This window comes from Typopeltis vanoorti, chromosome 18 (assembly GCF_054136105.1).
Source record: "Typopeltis vanoorti isolate ZY-2024b chromosome 18, IOZ_Tvanoo_1.0, whole genome shotgun sequence".
Classification (NCBI taxonomy): domain Eukaryota; kingdom Metazoa; phylum Arthropoda; class Arachnida; order Uropygi; family Thelyphonidae; genus Typopeltis; species Typopeltis vanoorti.
The window spans coordinates 104,691,873-104,715,842 of record NC_143566.1 but is presented as its reverse complement, the minus strand read 5'-3'; the positions used below and the strand labels follow the sequence as shown (position 1 = coordinate 104,715,842).

At 38.5% G+C, this 23,970-nt stretch overlaps 1 protein-coding gene across 4 annotated transcripts in view; it reads right to left on the bottom strand.

Annotated features, from left to right (window-relative positions):
* The window catches only part of LOC150097019 (HAUS augmin-like complex subunit 4), a 109,774-nt gene extending 88,527 nt beyond the window's left edge, over window positions 1-21,247 (bottom strand). For 3 of the 4 annotated variants that reach the window (XM_090408501.1, XM_090408502.1, XM_090408505.1), the window contains exon 1: window positions 21,056-21,187. In XM_090408501.1, coding sequence (XP_090264627.1) covers window positions 21,056-21,152 — 97 coding nt within the window. In that variant the 5' untranslated portion in view covers window positions 21,153-21,187. Of the gene's footprint in view, window positions 1-21,055 lie in introns of all 4 variants that reach the window. The other variant, XM_090408503.1, reaches the window with a different exon arrangement.
* Window positions 21,248-23,970: the final 2,723 nt, after the last annotated feature.

The following is a 23,970-nucleotide window of genomic DNA, read 5'->3' as shown; positions in this document are numbered from 1 at the left end:
GGGTGTTAAGAGTGTGATCTGAAAGGTCTGCTTCACCAAAATTATTAAATTTAATGTGTCATCTGTGTTCTTTTTTTATGGATAGAGATTGTACATCCAGTTTTTCCAATATAAGGTAAGTTACAAGTGCAACAGATAGAATAAACTCCAGGTGGGCCAATGGGGGAGAGGGAGGATCTTTAGAGGATTATGTTTTTTTAGTTTTATAAGTGGTTTAAAAGTGGCATTAAGATTATAATGATGTAGAATTCTGTTAATTTTTTCTGATAACCCTTCGATGTATAAGATAGCTATTGTTTTACTGTAATCTATATTATTTTTTGATGAAATTTTATGAATCATCATCAAATTCCTGCCATTTACCCTCAAGAGGTGTACAGGATATGATATACATGAAAAATTCACATCATTACAAACTTTCTATCTACAATTTTCCTCCAAATCAGCCTGTTACTTGTCAAGTCTCCAACATTATCAGATCTTATATTTCTATCGTCTAAGGCACTTTGTATCGTATCAATCCGCCTATATCTTGGTCTTCCTCTGGGTCATTTTCCTGCAAACCTGGCAGAGAATGCTTGTTTTGCTAATCTTTCCTTGCCCATTTCAAGTGACCATACCACCTGAGATTAGCCCTGCTAACACATTCCTGGATGCTGACAATGTCAAGTTCTTTCCTAATATCCTCGTTTTTAATATGATATTACCATTGATGCTATCTGTTCATGCTCCTAATCTTTCTCAGGACTCTCATATCTGCGGTCCCTAGTCTTTGGTCAAGTGTTTTACTTGTGACCCAGCTCTCAGATCCATAAGTTAAAACTGGTTTGAACACTGTCTTGTATACAGCTAATTTAGTGTTCCGACTAATTTCTCTCTTATTTCATATGAATTTATTCAATTGACTTCCTACCATACCAGCTTTGTTGATTCTTTGTCTATTTCCATATTTAATTTACCATCTGCACTAAAAATCGTGCCTAAGTAGCTGAAATGTTTTACTTGTTCCACAGGTTCTCCATTCAAAACACAGCTGACATTTTCAACGATTCTGCCTATTTTCATTGTCTTTGTCTTTTTATTGCTGACCTTCATACCATATCCATTACAACAGCTATTCAATTTAGTCAGGGAATCTTGCAAACTTGTAGCGGATTTATTTAGAAGTATAACATCATCTGCATAAAGCAAAGAGCTGACATTAACATCTCCAATTTTGATATAATGTTTAATACCACTTTCCTTCATAATGCGATTCATATAGATAATGAATAACACAGGGGATAATGTACATCCATGTCTCACACCAGATTTAACATTAAACTATCTTTCCTGTACTTCCTACAATTCTAACTGCCGACTTGCAACTCAAATAAAGACTGAGTATTGCTTGATATAATGCTCCATTGACACCATATAACTGTAGCGTATTGAATAGCTTCTCTCTTGGCACCTTGTTGTATGCCTTTTCCAGATCAACAAAACTTAAATACAGATCTTTGTTATATTCCCATGCTTTCTCAACTGTCGTAAAGTGAAGATTTGATCCTGAAAGCCTCTATTTGGTCTGAATCCAGCTTGTTCTTCACCAAGCTTTTCTTCCACAATTCTTCTCAAACATTTCTCAAGTATACTGGCATAAATCTTGCCTGGAACACTCAGTAGGGAAATACCTCTGTAATTCTCACATTCAGTTTTATTTCCCTTTTTATATATGGTACTATTAGAGCTCTACTTCAATCATCAGGAAATTTTATGAAGAATTTTATTAATAGTAGTATTTTTGCTATAGCCATTATTTATTTATAAATGTATTGCTAATAGTTTGTAATTGTTTAAGAGCTTGTTCATTAGAGCAAATTGTTATATCTCTGTTTTTGAGGGTGTTAATGACTCAAAGTTTTTGCAAAGAGTGGTGATATGAGTTAGCATGTATATATTAGCCAGCATGTGTAGGCTTGCGGTAAACAGTGAAGGAAAGATTGCATGAGGCATGTGACCAGTGTATCCAGGAAAGGAAGCAATGTCTGATTTTCAAAGAAAGGATAAAAAGTGACAAAATTACATAAACCAGAAACTTACTGATGTGTCATAAACATAACTTTTCACAGACTCTCTAGATTTTTACAGAAATATCATCACTGGAGAGTTTTCTTTGAATAACATAGATATCAGATATTAAGATAGTTCTTATGAAAACAACAAAAATATAGACAGCCAAAAATTCAGCTCAAACTGTATAACTTGTATGCAATTGCTAGAGACACTGAACCAAATGTTTGCTTCCCATAATAGGTACACTGTACATAGGTACAGGTTTCACAATGAAAGTTACTCTTCACTGCACTGAAGGGTAACTTTCATTGTGAAACAAGTTCTAGATTCTCCACCATATTATAATAATTCTATTTTTATTGACAAAATAATTTAAAACAATGACATATATCTAAGACACACACACACATATATTCTCTTCCCCCCATTTTCTTTATTGCTATGAATGGAATCTTAATGGCAGATGTGTCAATACAAGCACTTTATCTGATTGCTATCTCAATAATTGTTTTCACAAAACTTCCTCATAATCAATTTCCTAATATGTACTTTCATAGGGTATTCAGGACTACCACGTCAGCACCACATGATTAAATTTAAATTATTAATATCCTATCCACAATTTTCTCCTAGATTAGTCTATTACGTGTTGGGACTCAAATATTGTCATATCTAACTGTGAGCAAGAGGGTGAGGGGTGGTGTCTTTGCATGGAGGGTGGTTGAACCATGGTGCTCCGCGAAATGGAGCACCCCGACTGTGATGCAGTCGAAACTTTGCGAACCGCAGCGACGGCATATTGCATTTGCAGATCGGAGTCTGACTTCTGTCGAGATTTGTACTATATTGTTTTTCTGAAATACGAATGTCCTTTAGCGGTTGTTTTTGAAGTTACTTGTCGCTATATTGTGTATTTTGGTTATCGAGAAGAGGGGTCGGATTCAGATGCATAATGGTGGAAGAGAAGATAACATAAGTTTTCATTATTTAGTTTTATTTTATTTATATTTAGTATACTTAAGGGTCCGTGCGGTTAGCCTAGTGGCTATGCGCTTCGCACCCATATGCCTGGTTAAGGAGTGTCCTAGGTTCGATTCCTGTCGGTGATGTGAGGTGCTGAAGGATCTTCCTCAGTCATAGCCAAGTTAGCCAGTCTTGGGCATGGACAGCAGGGTTTTTTCCCCAGTTTATTCTGGGGTTTTTCATCCCGCAAAGCAGGCAAACTGGCCTTGAGAACTCAACACTACAGGCCATAGGATACACCGGGGCATAAGGCTGACCACCTTATCCTGTAAACGGAGTGAGGTCCGATGATCAATGGACCCTCGACACAGCAAGGTAAAAGAGGGTATAAGGAAGATGAGATAGTATACTTAAATGTTTTGTTTGTACTTTTACTTATATAGTTATACTCCCTTAAACTTATTTAGTTCTAATAGTTCCTCTACACTATTTTGAATAATGGCGGCAGCGGCAGTTAACATTGCAAATGGCGTATCACCAAGTCCTCCCCCATTTAAGGATTCCATTTTGCGTGATATCATGAGGGACTTGTGGAATGTATGCGTCCAGACGGTTGTATATGTGGCAGGTGAGAGAAGGGGAAATACGTATATGTGCAAAATGCAGGCAATGGGAGGAACTTGGTGAGTTAGAGATGATTATAACTGACCTCGTTGAGACTATACCTGACTTCATTGAGTCAGAGGCAGGAGATTCTCCTTGTAGAGAGATGAGTAGTATGATAGAGGGTGAGAATGGCAAGAGAAATATGAATAAAATAATGAGAGTGGGGAGTATGGAAAGGTTGAAGTTTTCAGAGATGGTCTCAACTGGGAGGATGAATGGCAAATAAGAGTGGCTGACTTGCAGAGAGAGAGAGAGAGAGAGAGAATGAGCTGAAAGAGCAGGTGGAATGTCTAGGGAATGAGATGAGAAGTGTGAAAGATGAGATTAGGCAAATAAATAAAATTAAATTCCGTGTGGTGATACTGCGTTCCCCCTTTTTATGGGAGTTCACAGTACCATCTGGTCCCCCCTCCCAATTTTATCCGGGCTCCGGAATCAGCATAGGCTGACGAATCAGACCTATGGCTGGGTCAGTATTCCTGACTGTAATCCATGTGTGTCCTTGGACTGGTTTGCCTGCTTGCGGGATGAAAAACACCAGATAAACTGGCGGAAAAAACCCTGCTGTCCACGTCCAAGACCGGCTAACTTGGCTATGGCTAAGGAAGATCCTTAAACTCCTCACGTCGTTGACAGGAATCGAACATAGGACACTCCTTTCCCAGGCATATGGTTGCGAAGCGCAAAGCCACTAGGCTAACCACGCGGATATTAGGCGAATGGAAGAAACGAATGCAAGGCGAATCAGAGTAGGAGTGAGACAGAGTTATGGGAATTATAGAAGAGGAGAGAATAAGAACAGTAGAAGAGAGGGAATGAAAGAGTCTTATGAGAATGATAGAAGAGGAGAGAATGGAAACAGTAGGAGAGAGGGAATGAGAAGAATGCAAGGGAGCACTGCAACCAGGGATAGAGTGATGTCAGGAAGGGGTAAGTAGGGAAACGCATAGAGAAAGTGTTAGAGGAGAGAGAAAGAAAGAGAGAGAGAGTGGTGGATGCATTTGAGCAATAGAGGAACAGGGTGGTAAGAGGTGTAATGTATGGGGGACTCAATGATCCGTGGTGTGCAAGATAGGATGTGTGAGGAGTGTTTGCCTGGAGGAACGATAGAAAAGTGTGACTATGGCAATTAAGAGGGGTGAAAGGGTGCATGAGATGATTGTGATGGTAAAAACAAATGACTTGAGAGGTAATGTAAATTGGGCAGCGAGAGATATGAGATTCTTGTTTGAGGTTGTACGAAAGAAGACGTAGAGAGGAAAGATAGTGCGAGTGTTGCCTAGGTATGATAGTGATGAGCTGAGCAGAAGAGCAGTAATATTGAATAACATAATAGCTAGAATGTGTCAGAAGAAAGGATTGGAATATGTGGATGCTTGGAGGGCATTTGAGGAGAGAAAGGAATTGTATGCTAGAGACCGCTTGCATTTGAATGAGGAAGGACGTAGGCATGTGGAGAGATTGCCGTTCTGAATGAGTCAGTGTGTCAATGCAGGGAAACGAGTGCCCAGGGTGGATGCTAGCAGGGGTGGCTTCTTGTGGGAATGGGTACTTGGGAGAAGAGGGATGACATCAGGTAATGCTGAGCCCAGTGGAGTCTAGAGGGGATAATGCTGGGTATAGAAACAGTGGCATTTTTATACTTTATACTAATGCCAGGAGTATCCGGAATAAAGGAGAGGAATTGGTGGCACTGATAGCATCATCCTGGCCAAATATTATTCAGATCACTGAGACGTGGTTGACAGAAGGGGATATAATAACAGGAATAGAAGTAGCAGGGTATAGCATTTTTCAGCAGGATAGGAAGGGAAAGCGTGGTGGTGGAGTACACTGCTTATGATAAGTGACGACTTATATTCTCTAAGAATGAAGGCTTTGGAAAGCAGTGACACTAATGATTTTGAAAGCATATGGTGTGAGGTAGAGATGGACAAGACAGGATATTTGGTGGGGTGTTGCTACAAGCCAAGGAGCACAGAGGGTGGGGACCAGGAGATGTTTAGACAGTTGAGCTTGCAAGTGCAAGAAGAATGATTGTTATGAGAGATTTTAACTACAGCAGTATAAATTGGGAACCCAGCCATGCTTAGTGAAAACTTGACATGTCGGTCCCAAGCCTGGATAAATGGGGAGGGTTGAGCGCAGGGCTAGCAACCCAGTCTCAGAAAAAAATCTTTGCTATGCAAACTGAAACCTTCCAAAATGTGATACCAGATGAAGAAAATAGAACACGAACTGCCATGAACACGAGGCACCTCTGTGAAAGCCCTTCTGGGAAAGCAGAGGTGTGGAAGAAAGTGACAGACACCTTACCACAATACTGAAAGAAATAACAAATATTAATAAAAACTGGAACCAAATAAAAGCAGAAGCAAAAAACATAGTCCGGTGGAAAATGGTGGTGGAAGACCAATGTTCCCAGTGGAGTGAAGAGGATTAAGTAAGTATAAATTGGGGAGAGGAAGATGTATGTAGCAATAAGGGAATGGAATTTCTAGAATTCTTGAGGGCCAAATTTCTTAGGCAATATGTAATAGAGGGAACAAGAAGTTCAAGAGTTTTGGATTTGGTCATAGCATCAGAAGACTTGATAATAACTGAGATGACATCTCTCCCACCAGTTGGATAGAGTGACCATGTGGTTTTGACTTAATGACTGATGGCGAAAGTTGGACACATGTTGGAACGAAAGTACTGAACCAAAGAAAGATGAATGACAGTAAAAGTGAGAAGAATGATAGCGAAAGTTGGATGCACGTTAGTCCGAAAGTACGGAAACAAAGAAAGATATGTGAGAGTGAAAGTGAGAAGAATGATAGTGAAAGTTGGACGTATGTTGGACCGAAAGTACAGAAACAAAGAAGGATGAATGAGAGGGAAAGTGAGAAGAGGGGTCGAGAGTTAGAAAGCTAGAAAGATTTAATGATAGAGTGAATGTGTCGCGAGGTTCGGAAGGTGAATTGGATTGGATGAAGAAAGAAATGAAATGGATGCGGAATGAAATTAAGAGAATTCAGGTCAAAACTATTAAAATAAATCATGATGGCATGAAAGAGTTAACAAAAGATGAGCGAGTGGCGTTGTATGGCGACTCCATTATTAAAGGTGTGCTAGAGGATAAAATGCACAAGGTATGTTTTCCAGGCGGTAAAATGAGTAGAGTGATTGAGGCATTGAATATGAGGCGGGAACGAGCAAAAGAGTTAATTGTATTAATTGGTACAAATGATTTGAGAGAGAACAAAGAGCATGTCAAAATGAATGTCAGGAGACTGCTTGGAAAGATAAAGGAGAATAGTGTGACAGGAAGGGTGGTCAGTGTGTTGCCTAGGTATGATTGTGGTGAAATGAGACAGAGAGCAAGGATTATGAATGATATTCTGGCTGAAATGTGTGAGGAGATGGGAGTACAGTTTGTTAATGTGTGGAATGAGTTTGAGGGACGAAGTGAGCTGTATGGGAGCGATGGACTGCATTTGAGTGGTTATGGTGTGAGTCGCTTGGAGAGACTGCTGCTGGAAAGTGGAGAAGTGAATAGAGAGAATGAATCAGATCGAGAGGGGAGTGATGTGGAAGAGCAGGAGAGTAAGATAGGAGAGATTGAAGGAGTGGAAATGAATGGGGAAGTGAGTGGTATGTGTATTGAAAATGAGAGAATGGGTGTGCAAGAGGAGCAGGGAAACGGGGAGGCTCAGGGTGGACAGGGATACACATCGTGAGAAAGGTGGATGATCCAAGAGGAGGTGAGAGCATGTGTAGGCAGGAAAGTAATGGGATGATCAGGGATCAAAAGGAAACAGATGGAATTGCAAAGGGTTCTAAAATGAAGAAGCAGAAAGGGAAATGGCCCCAGTCGAGCATGGAGAGATCACATCGAGTGAGTGGTATCAGTGGAACTAGCTGTAGATCCAGAAATGAGTTGTTGTGTTTGTATACCAATGCTAGAAGTATAAGAAGCAAGGCGGATGAAATGGTTGCACTAATTGCGTCTGTGCACCCAGAGATTGTCGGAATAAGTGAGACATGGTTAGATGAGGATGACATCCTGACAGGAATAGAGATGGAAAGGTATGATGTGTTTCGTGAGAATAGAAGGGGTAAAAAGGGAGGGGGAGTGCTATTGATGACAGAGAAAGAGTTATGTCCATACAAGGTAGAGATGCAAGAGGGAAATGGGGCCAGTGGTTTTGAGGCAGTATGGTGTGAGATAGAGGTGAATAGAATCAAATACTTGGTGGGATGTTGTTATAGACCTGGTAATGTGGATGGTGGTGATAGTGAAATGTATAGTCAAATAAGCCAAGCAAATAAGAAAAGGGTGATCGTTATGGGTGATTTTAATTATGGCAATATAGACTGGAATGAAGAGATAGCAACTGGAAGTAAAGAAAATGAGTTTCTTGAGTTTTTGAGGGATAACTACCTCAGACAGTATGTAACAGAGGGCACAAGAGGATTAAGGGTCTTGGATTTGGTCATCTCATCAGAGGATGTAATTATCAATGAGGTATCAAATCATCCACCAATTGGTGAAAGTGACCATGAGGTGATTACTTGGGTGGCTGCCAGCAGTGCAAGGACCCCTGTGAAAAAAGGGTATATGTGGAACTACAAGGGGGGTGATTATGAAGAGCTCAGGAGACAGCTTGCAGGTGTAGCATGGAATGAGGAGTTAGCTGGAAAAGAGATCAATGCAGCTTGGGGGATTTTCAAAAAATATTTAGTGGATGCAATGTCTAAATGTATACCATGGGTGAGAAGGTTAAATAAGGTAGGTGTGAGATAGATGAATAAAGAGATTAAGCATGCAATACAGAGAAAAAGGGCATTGTGGAGGCAGCATAAGAGAAGTGGAAGTAACCAATTTCATGAGATCTACAAAGACCAGGCAAGGAAAGTGACTTGGTTGGTGAGAGTAGCTAAAGAGAGGTATGAACAGCAGTTAGCTAATGAAGCTAAAAAGAATCCTAGGGAGTTCTTTCGATATGTAGCCAGCAAAAGAAAGAATGATTATGGAAGGATGACATTGATTGGAGGAAATGGTATAAAGACAGCTGTTGCAGAATGTGTGGTGGAGATACTTAATGAGCAGTTCATAAAGATCTTTCAATCTTGTGAATGTGACTTCATGGAGAGATTAAGAGCAGTTGATGATGGGGAGGAGAGACTGACTGTAAGTGAGCAAGAGGTGTTTGGGGAGTTGAGTAAACTAGATGTAAATAAGGCTGTGGGACTTGATAATATATCACCGCGTATTCTGAAGGAATGTGCCAGAGAGTTGACACCTGCCTTGACATATTTTTTTAATACGAGTCTTGCACTTGGTCAAGTCCCTAAAGAGTGGAAGAAGGGCAAGATTGTGCCACTTCATAAAGGAGGTAATCGAACTCAAGCATCAAACTATAGGCCTATCTGTGTGTCAGGTGTTGTGGTTAAATTGTTGGAGAAGCTTGTGAGAACTAGGATCCAGAGTTGGGTTGACAACAATGGTATAATCTTTGATGGACAGCATGGATTTGCTAAAGGGAGGTCGTGTTTTAGTAATCTACTTACTTATTACAATAAAGTGACTGCTTCCTTGGACAGAGGAGAAGGATACACAGTAATATACTTGGATTTCGCAAAAGCTTTTGATAGAGTACCTCATGATAAGTTGACAGTCAAACTAGAGCAGATGGGGTTGGATATTAGATTAGTGCATTGGATTGGAGACTGGCTATCTGATAGGTATCAACAAGTTGTGTATGGGGGTACAATATCCAGGAAAAGGAAAGTCACTAGTGGAGTGCCTCAGGGATCTGTTTTAGGGCCATTACTATTTAACTTGTATATTAATGATATTGGCGAAGATTTGGATGGAGATATTCAGTTGTTTGCAGATGATGCAAAGTTGGGACGAACCATAAAGAGTAGTGAAGATGTTGTGGCCTTGCAAGAAGACTTGAATAAATTGAGTGATTGGGCAAGCAAATGGGGATATGAGTTCAATGTTGCAAAATGTAAGGTTTTAAAATTTGGAAAACAGGGATGGGATGCAGAATTTGTGCTTGGTGAGAATATATTGTTGGAAGTGGAGGAAATGAGAGATCTGGGAGTGATAGTGGATAAGGATCTAAAATTTAGGGGACACATCGCCAAAATTGTGAAGACAACACAAAGACTTCTGGGAATGATGAGGAGGACACTGACATGTAGAAGTAGGGAGATTCTTGTTCCATTGTATAAGGCTTTGATTAGGCCACACATGGACTATTGTGCCCAGATTTGGTCACCTGGTTTTCAGAAGGATGAAGAGATGTTGGAAAGGGTCCACAGGCGACTGACTAAGGTAGTTTCTGACCTCTGGAATGTCGAGTATGAGGAAAGATTGAAAAGATGTAATTTGCAGAGTCTAGTGGAGAGAAGGAAGAGGGGAGATATGATAGAGACCTACAAGTTGGTAAGGGGTTGTTATAGGATCAATGGTGGAGAAGTTCTACAGAGAATAGTGGGAGATCAGGGGAGAACCAGAGGTCATCCCTGGAAACTGTATAAAGAGGGTGTGAGTAGGGGAGTGAGAGGCAGGTTTTTTTCGTGCAGAGTTGTGAATGATTGGAATGCCTTGCCTGAGAGTGTGGTGTCTGCAAGGAATTTGAATGTGTTTAAGACCCGGTATGATGAGATGTGTGTGAGATAAAAGGACCTCCTAGATGAGTCTTTGACTCCATGAGGTCTTGTTTAATAACAATAATAAGATGAATAGACATGCAACAGTATCAAAGAGAAGGGAACGTATGTTGAATTATAAGGCAGGTGATTATAATAGTCTTAGACGTCAACTTGGGGAAGTTTCATGGAGGGAGGAATTGGAAAGATGGGATATCATTAGTGCTTGGGAAATTGTGAAGGAATATTTGTTAGCAGCAACAGTAAGCTGTATTCCACAAGTGAAGAAGAGGACACAATTTGGAGTAAAGTGGATGACAAACAATATTAAACAGGAATAGCATGTGAAAAAGAGGCTATAGAAAAGATATAAAGAGACAGGTGAAGAGAAGATGCATGAAGAATATAAGACACAGGCCAGGAGAGTGACTAGTATGGTAAAGAAGGCAAAACTGGAATATGAGAAGAGATTGGCCCTAAGATCCAAAGAAAATCCTAAGGAATTTTTTGGCTATGTGGCCAGTGTGGGATAAAAATGGGAAGAGGGTGACTGATGCAGAGGACATAGTGGAATTGTTCAATGAACACTTTATTGGAGTATTTCATCCTGGAGGAGCAAATTTGAATATTAGACGATAGGGCAGGTTCGAGGTTTAGAGGTGCAGGAGCAGATTGTTTTCCAAATATTAAGTACTCTGGATGTCAATAAAGCTGTGGAACTGGATGGTATTTCACCATGAGTTTGAGAGAATGTGCTAAAGAACTGACAGCTCCTTTGACCTGGCTACAGGAAAGGTGCCCAGGGAATGAAAGGAAGGTAAGATAGTGCCATTGCATAAGGGTGGTAACAGAATGGAAGTGTCTGATTATAGGCCAGTTTGTGTGTCATCAGTAGTTGTTAAGATCTTGGAGAAATCAGTGAGGGACCGTATACAGCATTGGGCAGATGAGGGTAATGTTATCTCTGAGAGTCAACATGGATTTGTGAAGGAGCACTCTTATTTTAGTAATATGCCAGCCTTTTATAATAAAGTTACAAGAACAGTAGATGAGGGAAAGGCATATACTGCCATTTTCTTGGATTTAGCGAAGGCATTTGATAGGGTGCTCCATGATAAGTGGATATTTATGTTGCAGCACATGGGTTTTGATGCAAGGTTGGTGAACTTGATTCAGGATTGGCTGTCCGATAGGTATCAGAGAGTTATGTATGGTGGGGCAGTTTGAAGGAGGCAGAGGGTGTTACAAGTGGGGTCACACAGGGCTCAGTACTGGGACCTATATTGTTTAACCTTTATATCAATCATACTGTCAATGGATTGCAAGGGGATATTCAGTTGTTGCAGATGATATGAAGCTGGGAAGGGTTATTAGTAATAGTGAAGATGTGGTAGCACTGCAAGAGGATTTGAATAAGCTAGACAGATAGGCAAATGAATGGGGGTATCAGTTTAATGCAGCAAAACATAAGGTCTAGAGGTTTGGGACACATCGTGGGACTCTATTGGAGGAGCTATACTGGAGTTGATAAATGATAGAAACCTGAAATTTAGGGGACATATTGCAAAGGTGGTGAAGGTAACACAGAGGATTGCTGCAATAATGAGGACACACCTGCAGAGATAAAAGAGTTATCATTTCCGTTGTATAAGACCCTGATCAGACCACAGACTATTGTTCTCAGATTTGGTCTCCAGGATTTGAAGGGGATAAATTAACTGTGGAAAGGGTACAAAGGGATAACAAAGATGGTTTCAGGACTGTACAATGAGTTATGAGGATTGGTTGAGGGAATGTCAACTGCAGAGTCTGGTGGATAGAAGTAGGAGAGGTGATATGATTGAGACTTAAACTGTTGAGAGGTGGCTACAGGGTTGACACTGGGGAGTTCTTTCGCTTGGTTGAACAGCAGAAAGGAGTGATGACAAGGGGTCATCCCTGGAAGCTACAAAAGGAAACTTTGAGCAAGAGGGTGAGGAGTGATTACTTTGCATGGAAGGTGGTTGAACCATGGAATGCATTGCCTGATAGAGTGGTGAGAACAAGAACGATCAATGAGTTTAAGGAGTGGTATAATAGACTTTGTGTTTCCTAGGAGGGACCTCCCACAATGAGTCTTGATAGACTTTGTGTTTCCTAGGAAGGACCTCCTGCGATATGAGTATTTTGACTCCATGGAGGCCTAAATAATAATAACATTTCAATCTTCTAAGGCACTTCTGAATAAATCAATCCACCTAGGCTTTGGTCTTCCTTAGGATCTCTTTCCTGCTCTAAGTGGCCATACCACCTTAGATCAGCTCCGCTCACACATTCTTAAATGCTGACAATGTGAAGTTTCTAATATCTTCATTTTTAATATGATTCTGGAAATGATGTAATGTATTGAAAGAAAAACAAATGAAAAAGTCAGAGAAGAGCCTAACTTTAAAGAAACAATAATTACAGCACTAAAAAAGAGCCAACCAAGCTGGTTTTGACATGTTTCAAGAACGAACCCAGAAAGACTATCGAACATATTATTAAATGATAGAACTGAAGGACAATCCAGCAGAGGAAGACCAAGAAAGAAAGAAATGGATTGACAACATTAAATAAAATACCCACTTAAACTTCATAATAGAACTACATAAAAAGACAGCAGACAGAAAGAAATGGCGAAGATTCATCTTTGAGGAACTCAATCCACCTATTTTTCTCAATCTATCTATTTTTTCTCAGAACCCTCATATCTGTGGTCTCTAGTCTTTGAGTGCTTTATTTCTAACCCAACCCTCAGATTCAAAACTTAAAACTGGTTTGAACACTGTCTTGTATATTGATAGTTTGGGGTTTTGGCTAATTTCTCTCTTATTCTATATAAATTTATTCAGCTGGTTACCCAAATAACAGCTTTGCTTATTCTGTTTTCTATTTCCAGATTTAACCTGATATCTTCACTAAAACCGGTGCCTAAATAGCTGAAATATTTCACTTTTCTATAGGATCTCCATTCAGAATGAAACTGAAGTTTTCTATGCCCCTGCCTATTTTCATAGTTTTGATCTTTTTATTGCTGATTTTCATGCCAAATTTGTAACAGCTGTTGTTCAGTTTAGTTACAGAATCCTGGAGGTTTGCACTAGATGTGTTAAGGAGTACATCATCTGCATAAAGCAACGAATTAAGTTTGATATCTCTAATTCTAATAATAGCCAAATACCATTTTCTTTGATAATGTGATCCATATAGATGAAGAATATAAATAATGCACACCCTTGTCTTACCCCTGACTTTAAATCAAACCTCCTGCCTGTATTTCCTTCAATTCTAACTGACAACTTAAATATAGACTATGTATTGCTCTGTATAATGTTCCATTCATCCCATATGATTGTACCGTTTTGAAAAGCTTTTTTCTGGGTACCTTGTCATATGTCTTTTCCAAATCTACAAAACTAAAGTACAGATCCTTGTCATATTCCCATGATTTCTCAACTATTTGTCTTAAAGTGAAAATCTGATCTTGACAACTCTATATGGCCTGAACCCAGCTTGTTCTTCTTTAAGTTTTTCCTCAACAATCTTTAAAAACCTCTTTTTAAGTATGCTTGCATAAATCTTATCTGGAACACTTCTTTTGTTACTTACAAAGGAAGCATTCCAGGTTTCTTTATGTTTCTTACATAACACTGAATTTCCTTTTTTATAGGAGAACTTTAAATATTACAGCTCTACTCCAATAATGTGGAATTTGACCTTCTGACCAGGCTTTATGAATTATGCAGTGTAGCCCTGCAAAACTTTTATACCTCCATACTTGCACATACAGTAGACTCTCAACTATCTGGAGCCCAGATTTTATCATGGAGAATTATAATGATACAGTAATTCTCTGTGATAAAATGAGGAATACGAACTTTAATTTACTTTGCCAAGGCATTGCAAGTGGGTGTCTACTACAATCCCCCTATGTGCCGTTGAGACATGCAAAGTGCAGATTTCCCCGCTTCGTCAGTTATGTATCGGATGTCCACAAGTGCCAAATCTTCCACAATCGCATCTTCATTACCTTACCTATGTGAAGGACCAGGCTGCGGCTATTCTGGTGTGACCTTTGTTTTTTCTTATGAAAATGTCTGATGTGCTTTGCTTATTCCTCTTCTTCTTTTCATCATAAATTTGTTTATAACAAGCAAACGCATCATGTACTTTCCTTTCTACTAATAAGTAGCATTCAACATTGGGGTCAATGTCTTCAACCATTTTGAGAACACGCTAACTGCAGAGAACATTTCTGCAAGACCCTTCACTGTAAACTAACTACCTCCTCTTGTTTCTCTTTTCACTCTTCCTTTTCTCGTTCTTCCTCTTCTGCAACATGTTTTTCTTCCAGTTTGACCAATTCTTCATTGGTCAACTCTTCAGGGCCACTTTCTATGAGTTGAACTATATCGTCATTCACTTCAAGATTAGATTGTTGGCTAGGAACACTATTTCTTCACTCAATTTAAAAAGGTCTTAATTTTTTAAAAATTTTCCAAAATTGTGCATAAACCTTTTTAATGTATTTTTCCATATGTCACTCATACATTGAGAGATCACTTCGTTCCGAACTACAGCAATATTTTTAATAGCAAGACAAATATTGAATGCTTTCCAGAAGAGCCTCATCTTTTGCTTCCATCAGCAGAAATGGCTTGTGAAAAAGTTCTCCATAGATAATAAACCTCAAACACTATACTAGAACTCCCTGCTCCATTGGTTGGGTCAATGAAGTAGTGTTTGGAGGGAGAAATATGACCTTGGACTTGGTGAAGATCGCCGATATAAGACGGATGACCTGGAGCATTATCTAGATTAATACAATTTTAAATTCTACATTTTCCTTCACGCAATAGCTTTCCATTTCACTCACATAACAGTGATTAAGGCATCTGCAAACAATTTTTGAGTCACCCATGACTTCTTATTGCTCCAATAATGAACTGGAAGAGTATGTTTCCTAATGTTTTTGAAGGCTCGTGAATTCTCACTGTGCCATATCACAATGATTTCAGTTAATATCAAGCCACATTATCCCCTAACGGTCTTTAAGAGCTTTGAAACCAGGCATAGATTTTAGCTTTTTGTGGATGATTGTCTGCTCGGACATTTTTTTCCAAAACAAGGCAGTATCATCTGTATTAAAAATTTGCTGTGGAAAATAATTTTCCTCTGTAATAATTTTATCCAATTTCTCCACAAACTCCTTGGCAGCCTTCTCATTGGAACTTGCAGATTCACCATACATTTTCAAATTGTGCAGCACAAAATGCTGCTTGAATCTCATGAACCAACCGGAAGAAGTTGAATTTTTAGTCATAAGTGGGTCCTGCTTTCTCCTTCAAAATTGGAGAGACTTAATGTCTTAGCGGTTATGGTCATAGTGCTAAGAGGTATGCACTTTTGGTTCAGGTCCTCTATGCATGATGGAAGTAGCTTTTCCAATCACTGATAGGACCCTGTCATTGCTTCATCACTATCGTTGAACTTGAAAATTCGTTTCAAGATCAATTGCTTGCCCTTTTTCTGTGATTCTTCACTAGGTTTTTTAATTGGGTATGTTGCACAAAATACTGTGAAATATTTAATGATAAATACACAAATAACATACTTTTCAAACACAAAATCAACAAGGAACTGTTGCAGCCAAGTGCCGACTGAGGTTGCTGCTGAATGCTCTCTTGCCACTGCATTCTTGCTAAATAAAAACCTTTTTACTTTATGCTCACATGTACACATGATGCATGTATATACATCATGCATACATGCATCAGTGCCCTTGACCTTATTGTTTAATCTAAGTCTCAGCTCTGGGTTAGTCCTGAGGGAGTGGAAAGAGGTGAAAATAGTTCCATTGCATACCATATTTACTCAAATATAACTTACCCTTGTCTATATCTTACACTCATGATTTTTCTTTATGAAAAACGAAATAAAAATATTTCCAAGAGTTTTTTAATAAACCCCCATCTCTAATGTCCTGGATGGAAGTGAAGATGATGCTATTTTGGTAGATGACTGTTTATTTTAATTTAATTACAGAAGCATTGTCGCTAAAGATTCAAATATGTCGCATGATGAATGTGAGTGGTTGATCGTGTAAATAATGTCGATAATTAAAATTTAAACACATTCATTTCATAAAGTGAGTAATTATAAATTACAATGAATACTAAGGATTTAATTATAAACGTCAATTTAGATTTTTTCCTGAAAAACATTAGTTTCTGAAAATCCCTGCATATATCTCGCACCATGATTTTTAATTTTAATTTTGGGGAAAAAAGTGCAAGTTATATTCAAGTAAATATGGTAAAGGAGGCTCCAATACTGATGTAGCAAATTACCAAGTGATCTGCATATCAGGAGTTGTTGTCAAAGTATTGAAGTTGATCAAGAGCAAAATACAGGAATGGATAGATGGAAACAGGATACTGTATGGGGTGGGGGGTAGCAGGATAGTTTTGTGAAGAGTAGGTCATGCCTCAGTAACTTGCTCATGTTTTATAATACAGAGACAGCTGAGTTGGATACAGGTAATGGGTTTACAGTGATACTGTTGGATTGGACTTTGCAAAGGCCTTTGACAGGATACCACATGGAATTCTAATCAGTAAACTGCAGCACATGGGGATGGATATAGGGTTGGTGAGATGGACAGAAGAGTGGTTGATGGAGAGATATCAGAGAGTAGTTTATTCAGGAGCAGAGATCAAAAGAAGGACTCTGCACCTGTGACTGGTGGCATGCTGCAGGGTTCTGTTCTTGGACGCTACAGTTTAATTTGTTCATTCACGATATAGGAAAGGATCTGAGAGGAACTGCTCAGTTATTTGCTGATGATGCAAAGTTGGGTAAAGCAATAATTAATACAGATGATGTCAAAATTTTGCAGGATGATTTGGATAGATTGGCAGATTGGACAAAGGAGAATGGATGTCAGTTTAACGTGGCAAAGTGTAAGGTTATGAATTTTGGGGTGAAAAGATCACCAGCTGTATACCACATTGGTGGAACTGTACTCCAGAAAACCAATGAAGCCAGAGACTTGGGAGTGTTAGTGGATAAGATGTTAAAGTTTAGGGGGGGGGGGGCACATAGCAAAAGTTTTTTGCTTGGCTAAAGCCGACTCATCAGATTACTTGGTTACTGAAGAATACTTTGATGAGTATTCTTCATCGAGCCTTGATAAGACCCCACCTTGACTACTGCACTCAGATCTGAGCACCAGTTTGGTAATGAGGAGGTGGAGAGGATTCAGAGGTGAGTGACCAAGATGGTAGCAGGTCTATGGAATGAACCTTACGAGAACAGGTTGAAGAATTGTGGGTTACAGAAACTGGTTGATAGGTGGAAAAGGGATGATGTGATTGAGACATACAAATTACTGAGGGAATTTTTACAAGATTAATTCAGAAGAAATTTTTCAAGTGTGTTAGTGGGAGAACTTGGGGCCAACCATGGAAACTGAGTAAGAGTGTAACAAGAGTATTAGAACTAGATTTTTTGCTTGGAGAGTAGTGAATTAATGGAATAGATTGCCAGAGAATGTTGTGGGTGCCATGACTGTGAATGAGTTCTAAGCAAAGTATGATAGATACTGGGAAATGTTGGATAGCGCTTGACATATTTAGAGCCCTCCTCAATGAGTTTGACTCCTTGGAGTTGCCCGTAATAATAATAATGAAAATCAAGTGAAAAATTCTACATTCTATTTTCAACATCTCCTGCTTTACCAGCAGGAAATGTTGAAAATTAAAAGGATAGCGCATCTGTATGTCATGTGTCACTTTTAATAAAGGTTTGCTGGTATGCTATACCATTCATAAAAAAAACTGCGTAAACCTATAGCACATTACTACCATGGACGGATTAAGGATTTTTTATTTATTTATTATTATTTTAATTTGCTTGTGTTTTAAATTATTATTATAGGTGTTGAAAGTTTTTCCCCTTAGTTATACTATAAATTAAAGATGCCAAGAAATTATATTCTTGATTTAATCCTTTATCCAAGTGTAAACAAACAATGTTTGCATGTGAAGTAACTTCAGGACTGGGCAACTCGTATATAGAGGCTAATGACTTCACATCACTTACCTCAGTATTCCATAATGCAAAGCACATATCCTTATGGACATGTATAATTCAAACAATATACAAGCCTCTATATACGAGTTGCCCAGTCCTGAAGTTACTTCACATGCAAACATTGTTTGTTTACATTTGGATAAAGGATTAAACCAAGAATATAATTTCTTGGCATCTTTAATTTACATTATTATAGGTGGTTCATTTATTATTAATTTTTATTGTTATAGTAATTTACTATATTACAATTGCCTAAAGTGGTTTGCAACAGTTCTTCCAAACATAGAACCATTAATGCCAGAAATGTTCATGGCAAGATTCAAATATCTTGCCATGAACATTTGGCCAACTTGACTTTATGGCAAAACACGAAATGACTGTAAAAAGTTTATTGTTGGGTTACAAAGCAGAATACACTTGACGAGAAATTATACTTGTTATAATCCTTTATCCAAGTGCATAAGCAAACAAAAGTCGGCATGCTGAATATCTCGTAATGTAAAAACAATATTGGAAGGGGCCAAACTAGTTTCAATATTCATTGAGTTCTATCAGCGAGAACTCAATAGTGTCTCTCCTTTTCAATCCATAGGCTGTTAGTCTGAATCCCACTATGGCAAAGGTGTTTATGAATGTCTTTAGGTAGTGGAAAAGAACTTCAACAAACAAAGCTAGATAAAAACAAAGATAAACAAAAATTCCTCTGAACCTCATTGACATCTATACAAGCAACCAACCAACAATATATTTTGTCATACTGACATCAATCTGACAGTAGACTGTCTCAAATTTCAAATCAAACCATCTCCCTCAGACCTATAAACTTCCTTAACTTCTATTTTTGTTCGTTGAAGTTCTTTGGCTGTCATTTATAATATACTCTTCCCCCTTCTCTGATAATACAATATCCCTTACATTATATCCCTTTAACTGCATCATTCTATATCAACCAGGTCTTGCTGGTGCCGATAATTTTTGGTCAAGTCTAGCTTGCCAACCCCCCCCCCCAATTTCCTTTCTTTCAGGTACATCTGGCATTCATGTATATGCATTTCAGCATCGGGCTCACAGTCACCCTTGCATAATGTCATTACCATCCCATTCAGATTCAAAACCTGGGACGCTGCACCCAGCTAGTCACAGTTTCTGCACTCACATTCATTTATCCCAGTTGTGGTTATTAATTTGTATATTAATGATATAACAGAAGATTTAAGGGGAAATATTCAATTGTTTGCCAACCATGTAAAACTGGGGATGGCAATAGTTGATAAAGGTGATGTAAATATCATACAGGATGATTTAAATAAACTGGTAGTATGGGCAAAGAAAGGACAATGTTGTCAATTTAATGTTGCAAAATGCAAGGCAATTCACTTTGGGATGAAAAGATTACATACCTTGTATCATATTGATGGTACTGGATTACAGGAAATTGACAGGGCTAGGGCTCTGGAGATGATGGTAGATAGAAATTTGAAGTTCAGATGACATATTGCAAAAGTTGACAAAACAGCTCAGAGGATTACTTGGATGTTAAAGAACACATTGACATGTAAAGATAGAGAGATTATTATCCCTTTTTATAAGGCCATGATTCAGGTGCATCTTGACCTGTGCACAAATTTGGTCACTTGGAAATCAGGTGGTGGTGGAGAGGATTCAGAGCTGAATAATCCAGCTGGGTGAGTAGTAGTGTGATAACAAGGGGTTACCCATGAAATCGTGTATGGGTGTGGAAGACTAGATTCTTTGCTTGGAGAGTGGGGAATGAGTGGAATGGATTGCTAGAGGTAGTTGTGAATGTCCTCACAGTGGACAAGTTTAAGAAAGGTGTGAATAAATATTAGTGTGGGTCTCCTGTGATGAGTCTCAACTCCATGGAGATACCCCATATAATAATAATAATAATAATAGATGACTTTTACTGGCCAGAGTGAGATGACCATCTTGCTTACTGGAAATCTGAACTGCTTGAAAAAATAATACATTCAATCTCTTCATGAGTTTTTGGATCATCTAATTATTATCCTGCTGATCATCAGTGTAGTGCTGGAGAATGCCCCCCCCCCGTGTTGAGACCTAGAACTCCATAAAAGCATTGTGTAGCAATTATGTGCAATAAGTTTGCAAATTTTCATGACATGATTTAGTTCAGCAGCAAAATTTATTTCAGGAATTAGCGAATTAGGAGAACAAACGCAATTACTACTTTATAGATTTCGTCGTTAAGCCCATAATACCGAGCAGGCTTTCTTTAAAATTCTGTGGTGACCTTAATGTATTAACTTTTTATTATTATTAGACCTCCAGGGAGTCGAGGACTCATCCTGGGAGGCAGTATCTACTACCCTACCAGCTGTCATGACTTCTGGCATTGGCGATAATTCACCATGCAAATTATATCAACGCGAATTCCGGCAAAAGTCTCGCCGTGTGTTAAAAAAAAAAAAAAAAAAAAAAAAAAAAAAAAAAAAAAAAAAAAAAACCTTTGCGGAAAAACATTTTTTTCTTCGGTCATTGGGTAGGAAATAATTTCATGTTTACTAGTATAATGCAGGATACATACATGATTTAAACGGCTCATTCAGCTTGCATATTATCTTACCTTTGTTGGCCATCTCACTAGCTGTCATTTCTACAAACCCAGAGTTATAACTCTCCATGTTTTTTTTTATTTTTTTCGTTACCAGTCTTCGATACATTAAAATACTACCTTCTGCTATTTTAAAAACATACCGCCATTCAGCTGTTACTCGGTCGCGACGTCTATCCACAAGTTGCTCATTTATTTTTTTTCCACACAACTCATAATCGACATGTCAGCTTTCTATGAAGTAAACTTCAGCTGATCAATGCAAAATATCCTAAGTGATCTGACCAGGAAAGAAAGGCAATGGAAATGAACTTATTAAGGTCTGGAAGTTGAAACATTCGTAACTTAAATCAAAAACTAGAAAAATTAATTGAAGAATCGGAAAAGTAAAATATAAAAAATCACTTACATATCAAAAATAAAAAACACAAGTGAAGGAATGTATAAATTAAATCGATATTACATTTTTTTACCCGGTGGAGTAGAGAAAGAAGAGAGACCTTAAAATTAAAAGAGAAAAAGAAAATTAAGCAGCAAAATAAGAAACAACAAAGCAAGGAAACAGGTAAGTCAGGAGGAAATGGAAATCAGGTAACTAACGTTATTTGTAAAAAGAAAGAAGTTATTTGGTATGACTCTATAATAAAACATGCTATTGATGAGGGAGTTATAACTTCGAGTTTTCTTGGAGCGAAAATTAAGAGTATAAAGGAAGATATTCAAACACAGACAAGAAAAGTAAACGAAATCGTAATTGTGATAGGTACTAGCGATAAGTTCAGTATGAGAGAGGTAATGAAAGAGTTGTTGGAAAAAGCGAGAGTGAAGAGTGAGAAAGGGAAATTCGTCAGTATTTTACCTCGCTATGATAAAAATTAATGAAGAAGAAGGGCTATGATGGCAGACGATTCGATGCGTAGGTTGTGTAGAAGGAATAGATGCGAGTTTTTGGACGTGTAGAGTGAGTTTAAGTAAGATTGGATTTCTATAAGAGGGACGGCCTAACACCTGAATACGTTTAGCATCAGGAGTCTAGAAAAACTAATAACGGTTATGAGACCTAACACAGAGAGGCAGGGAAACTAAATTATAAAGGGAGGAATGAGAATGTAAGAGCGACCAGGTTATATAACTGTGATAATGACGGGAATGGGCTTTGTCATGGAAATGTAGACGAGAAGGGAACGATTTCGACGCTGTGTTCGTCGGGTTGGGAACCATCAAATTTGTGTAAAGAAGTCTACACGTATAATGCATTAAAAAAGACTAGAGATCTGCAAGTTATCCAACTCACGTAGACTGCAGACAAGAGTATACCAAAGAACAAGCAGGTAGATTATTAGGCCTGTACACCAATGCTAGGAGTATCACAAACAAAATGTTACAGTTTATGTCTTGGTTAATATGTTGCAACCTCAGATTGTAGGCTTTAGTGAGACCTGGATATTGAATGTAAAAGGTACAACATTTTTAGGAAGGATAGACCGGATAGGAGATGGAGGGGACATGCTGCTAATGATATCGGATGACTTGAACCCAGTTAGTGTAGAGACCTAGGTTGTAGTACTAGTAACAGTATTTCATGTGGCAGTGAATCTGAAGTGGAATCAGTTACATAGTGGGGTGTTGTTACAGACCTGGTGATGAAGAAATGCATCACCAAATAGAAAAGATGAGCGCAAAAAGGGTAATCATAATGTGAGAGTTTAATTATCCAAATATTGATTGGTATCAGTTAAAATATCATGGGAAGAAGAAGGAAACTGAATTTATTCGGTGAGGTATTTCTTCATCACCAGGTCTGTAACAACACCCCACTATGTAACTGATTCCACTTCAGATTCAACCTCAGATAAAAGCCAGAGGGTGTTTCAGTTAAAGTTTCAGTTAACTATTCTGCCTTTGGTGGTGACAGTGATCATCCAGTACTCACTTGGGAAGCGACTAAGTTTATGAATGTTCCATTCAGAAAAGTTTACATGCTAAACTCAAAAGCAGGAAATTATGACCAACTGAAGAGTATACTGAGTTTAGCTGAATGATATCCGTTGCTGGATGGGAAGAATATCGAGAGTGCATGGGAAGTATTTAAAAAAATACTTAAATGATGTAATATCAGAATGTGTCCCGAGAGTTCGTAGCGCAGCAGACAAATGGACGTGTAATCTTATTAAGGAAGATATTCATAAGAAACGGATGATGTGGAAGGAATACCGTGTGCATTAGGATGATGTCGTTATGAAAATTATAAGCAGTGGCTAGAATAGTGACAACTGTTGTATGAAAAGATAAGTCTGAGTATGGAAAGAAACTGCAAGCTAAAGACAAACTAGAAGAATTCTATCGATATGCGGCAAGTAAATGAAAGAACGAATATGAAAGTATAACTTTTCTGAATGCAGATGGTGTGAGATTGACAGATGCAGAAGAGTTTGTTCAACTAATGAGCACCTATTTTCCTAAAAGCTATCAACCTGGTGTATGCAACTTGAGTTCACTGCTACCGCTTCACTGAATGAAGAAACTCAGGTGTATGAAGAGGAGGTATTAGAGCTTTGCACAAAGTGAATAAGAATTCAACAATTAGGAACTGATGGGACAACAGCACGGGTGCTAAAAGTGTGTTCAGCTGAACTGGCTATTCCTTTTTCACCAGGGTATAAAATAATAATCTCAGAACAGGGAAGAATTTTCAGGAATGGAAAGAATATATGGTAATCCCATTGAACAACGGCGGTGTAATGACCCAGGTTTCCAACTATCGAGCAATTAGTATCTCAGGAGTGGTGGTGAAGATTTTGGAAAACTTGATCAGAGCTCGCATTCAGAAACCAGTTGGCAGTGAATCTCTACTTTACAATAAACAGCATGGGTTTACTAAGGGAAGGTTATGTTTTATCAACTTGCTCACATTCTATAACAATGTT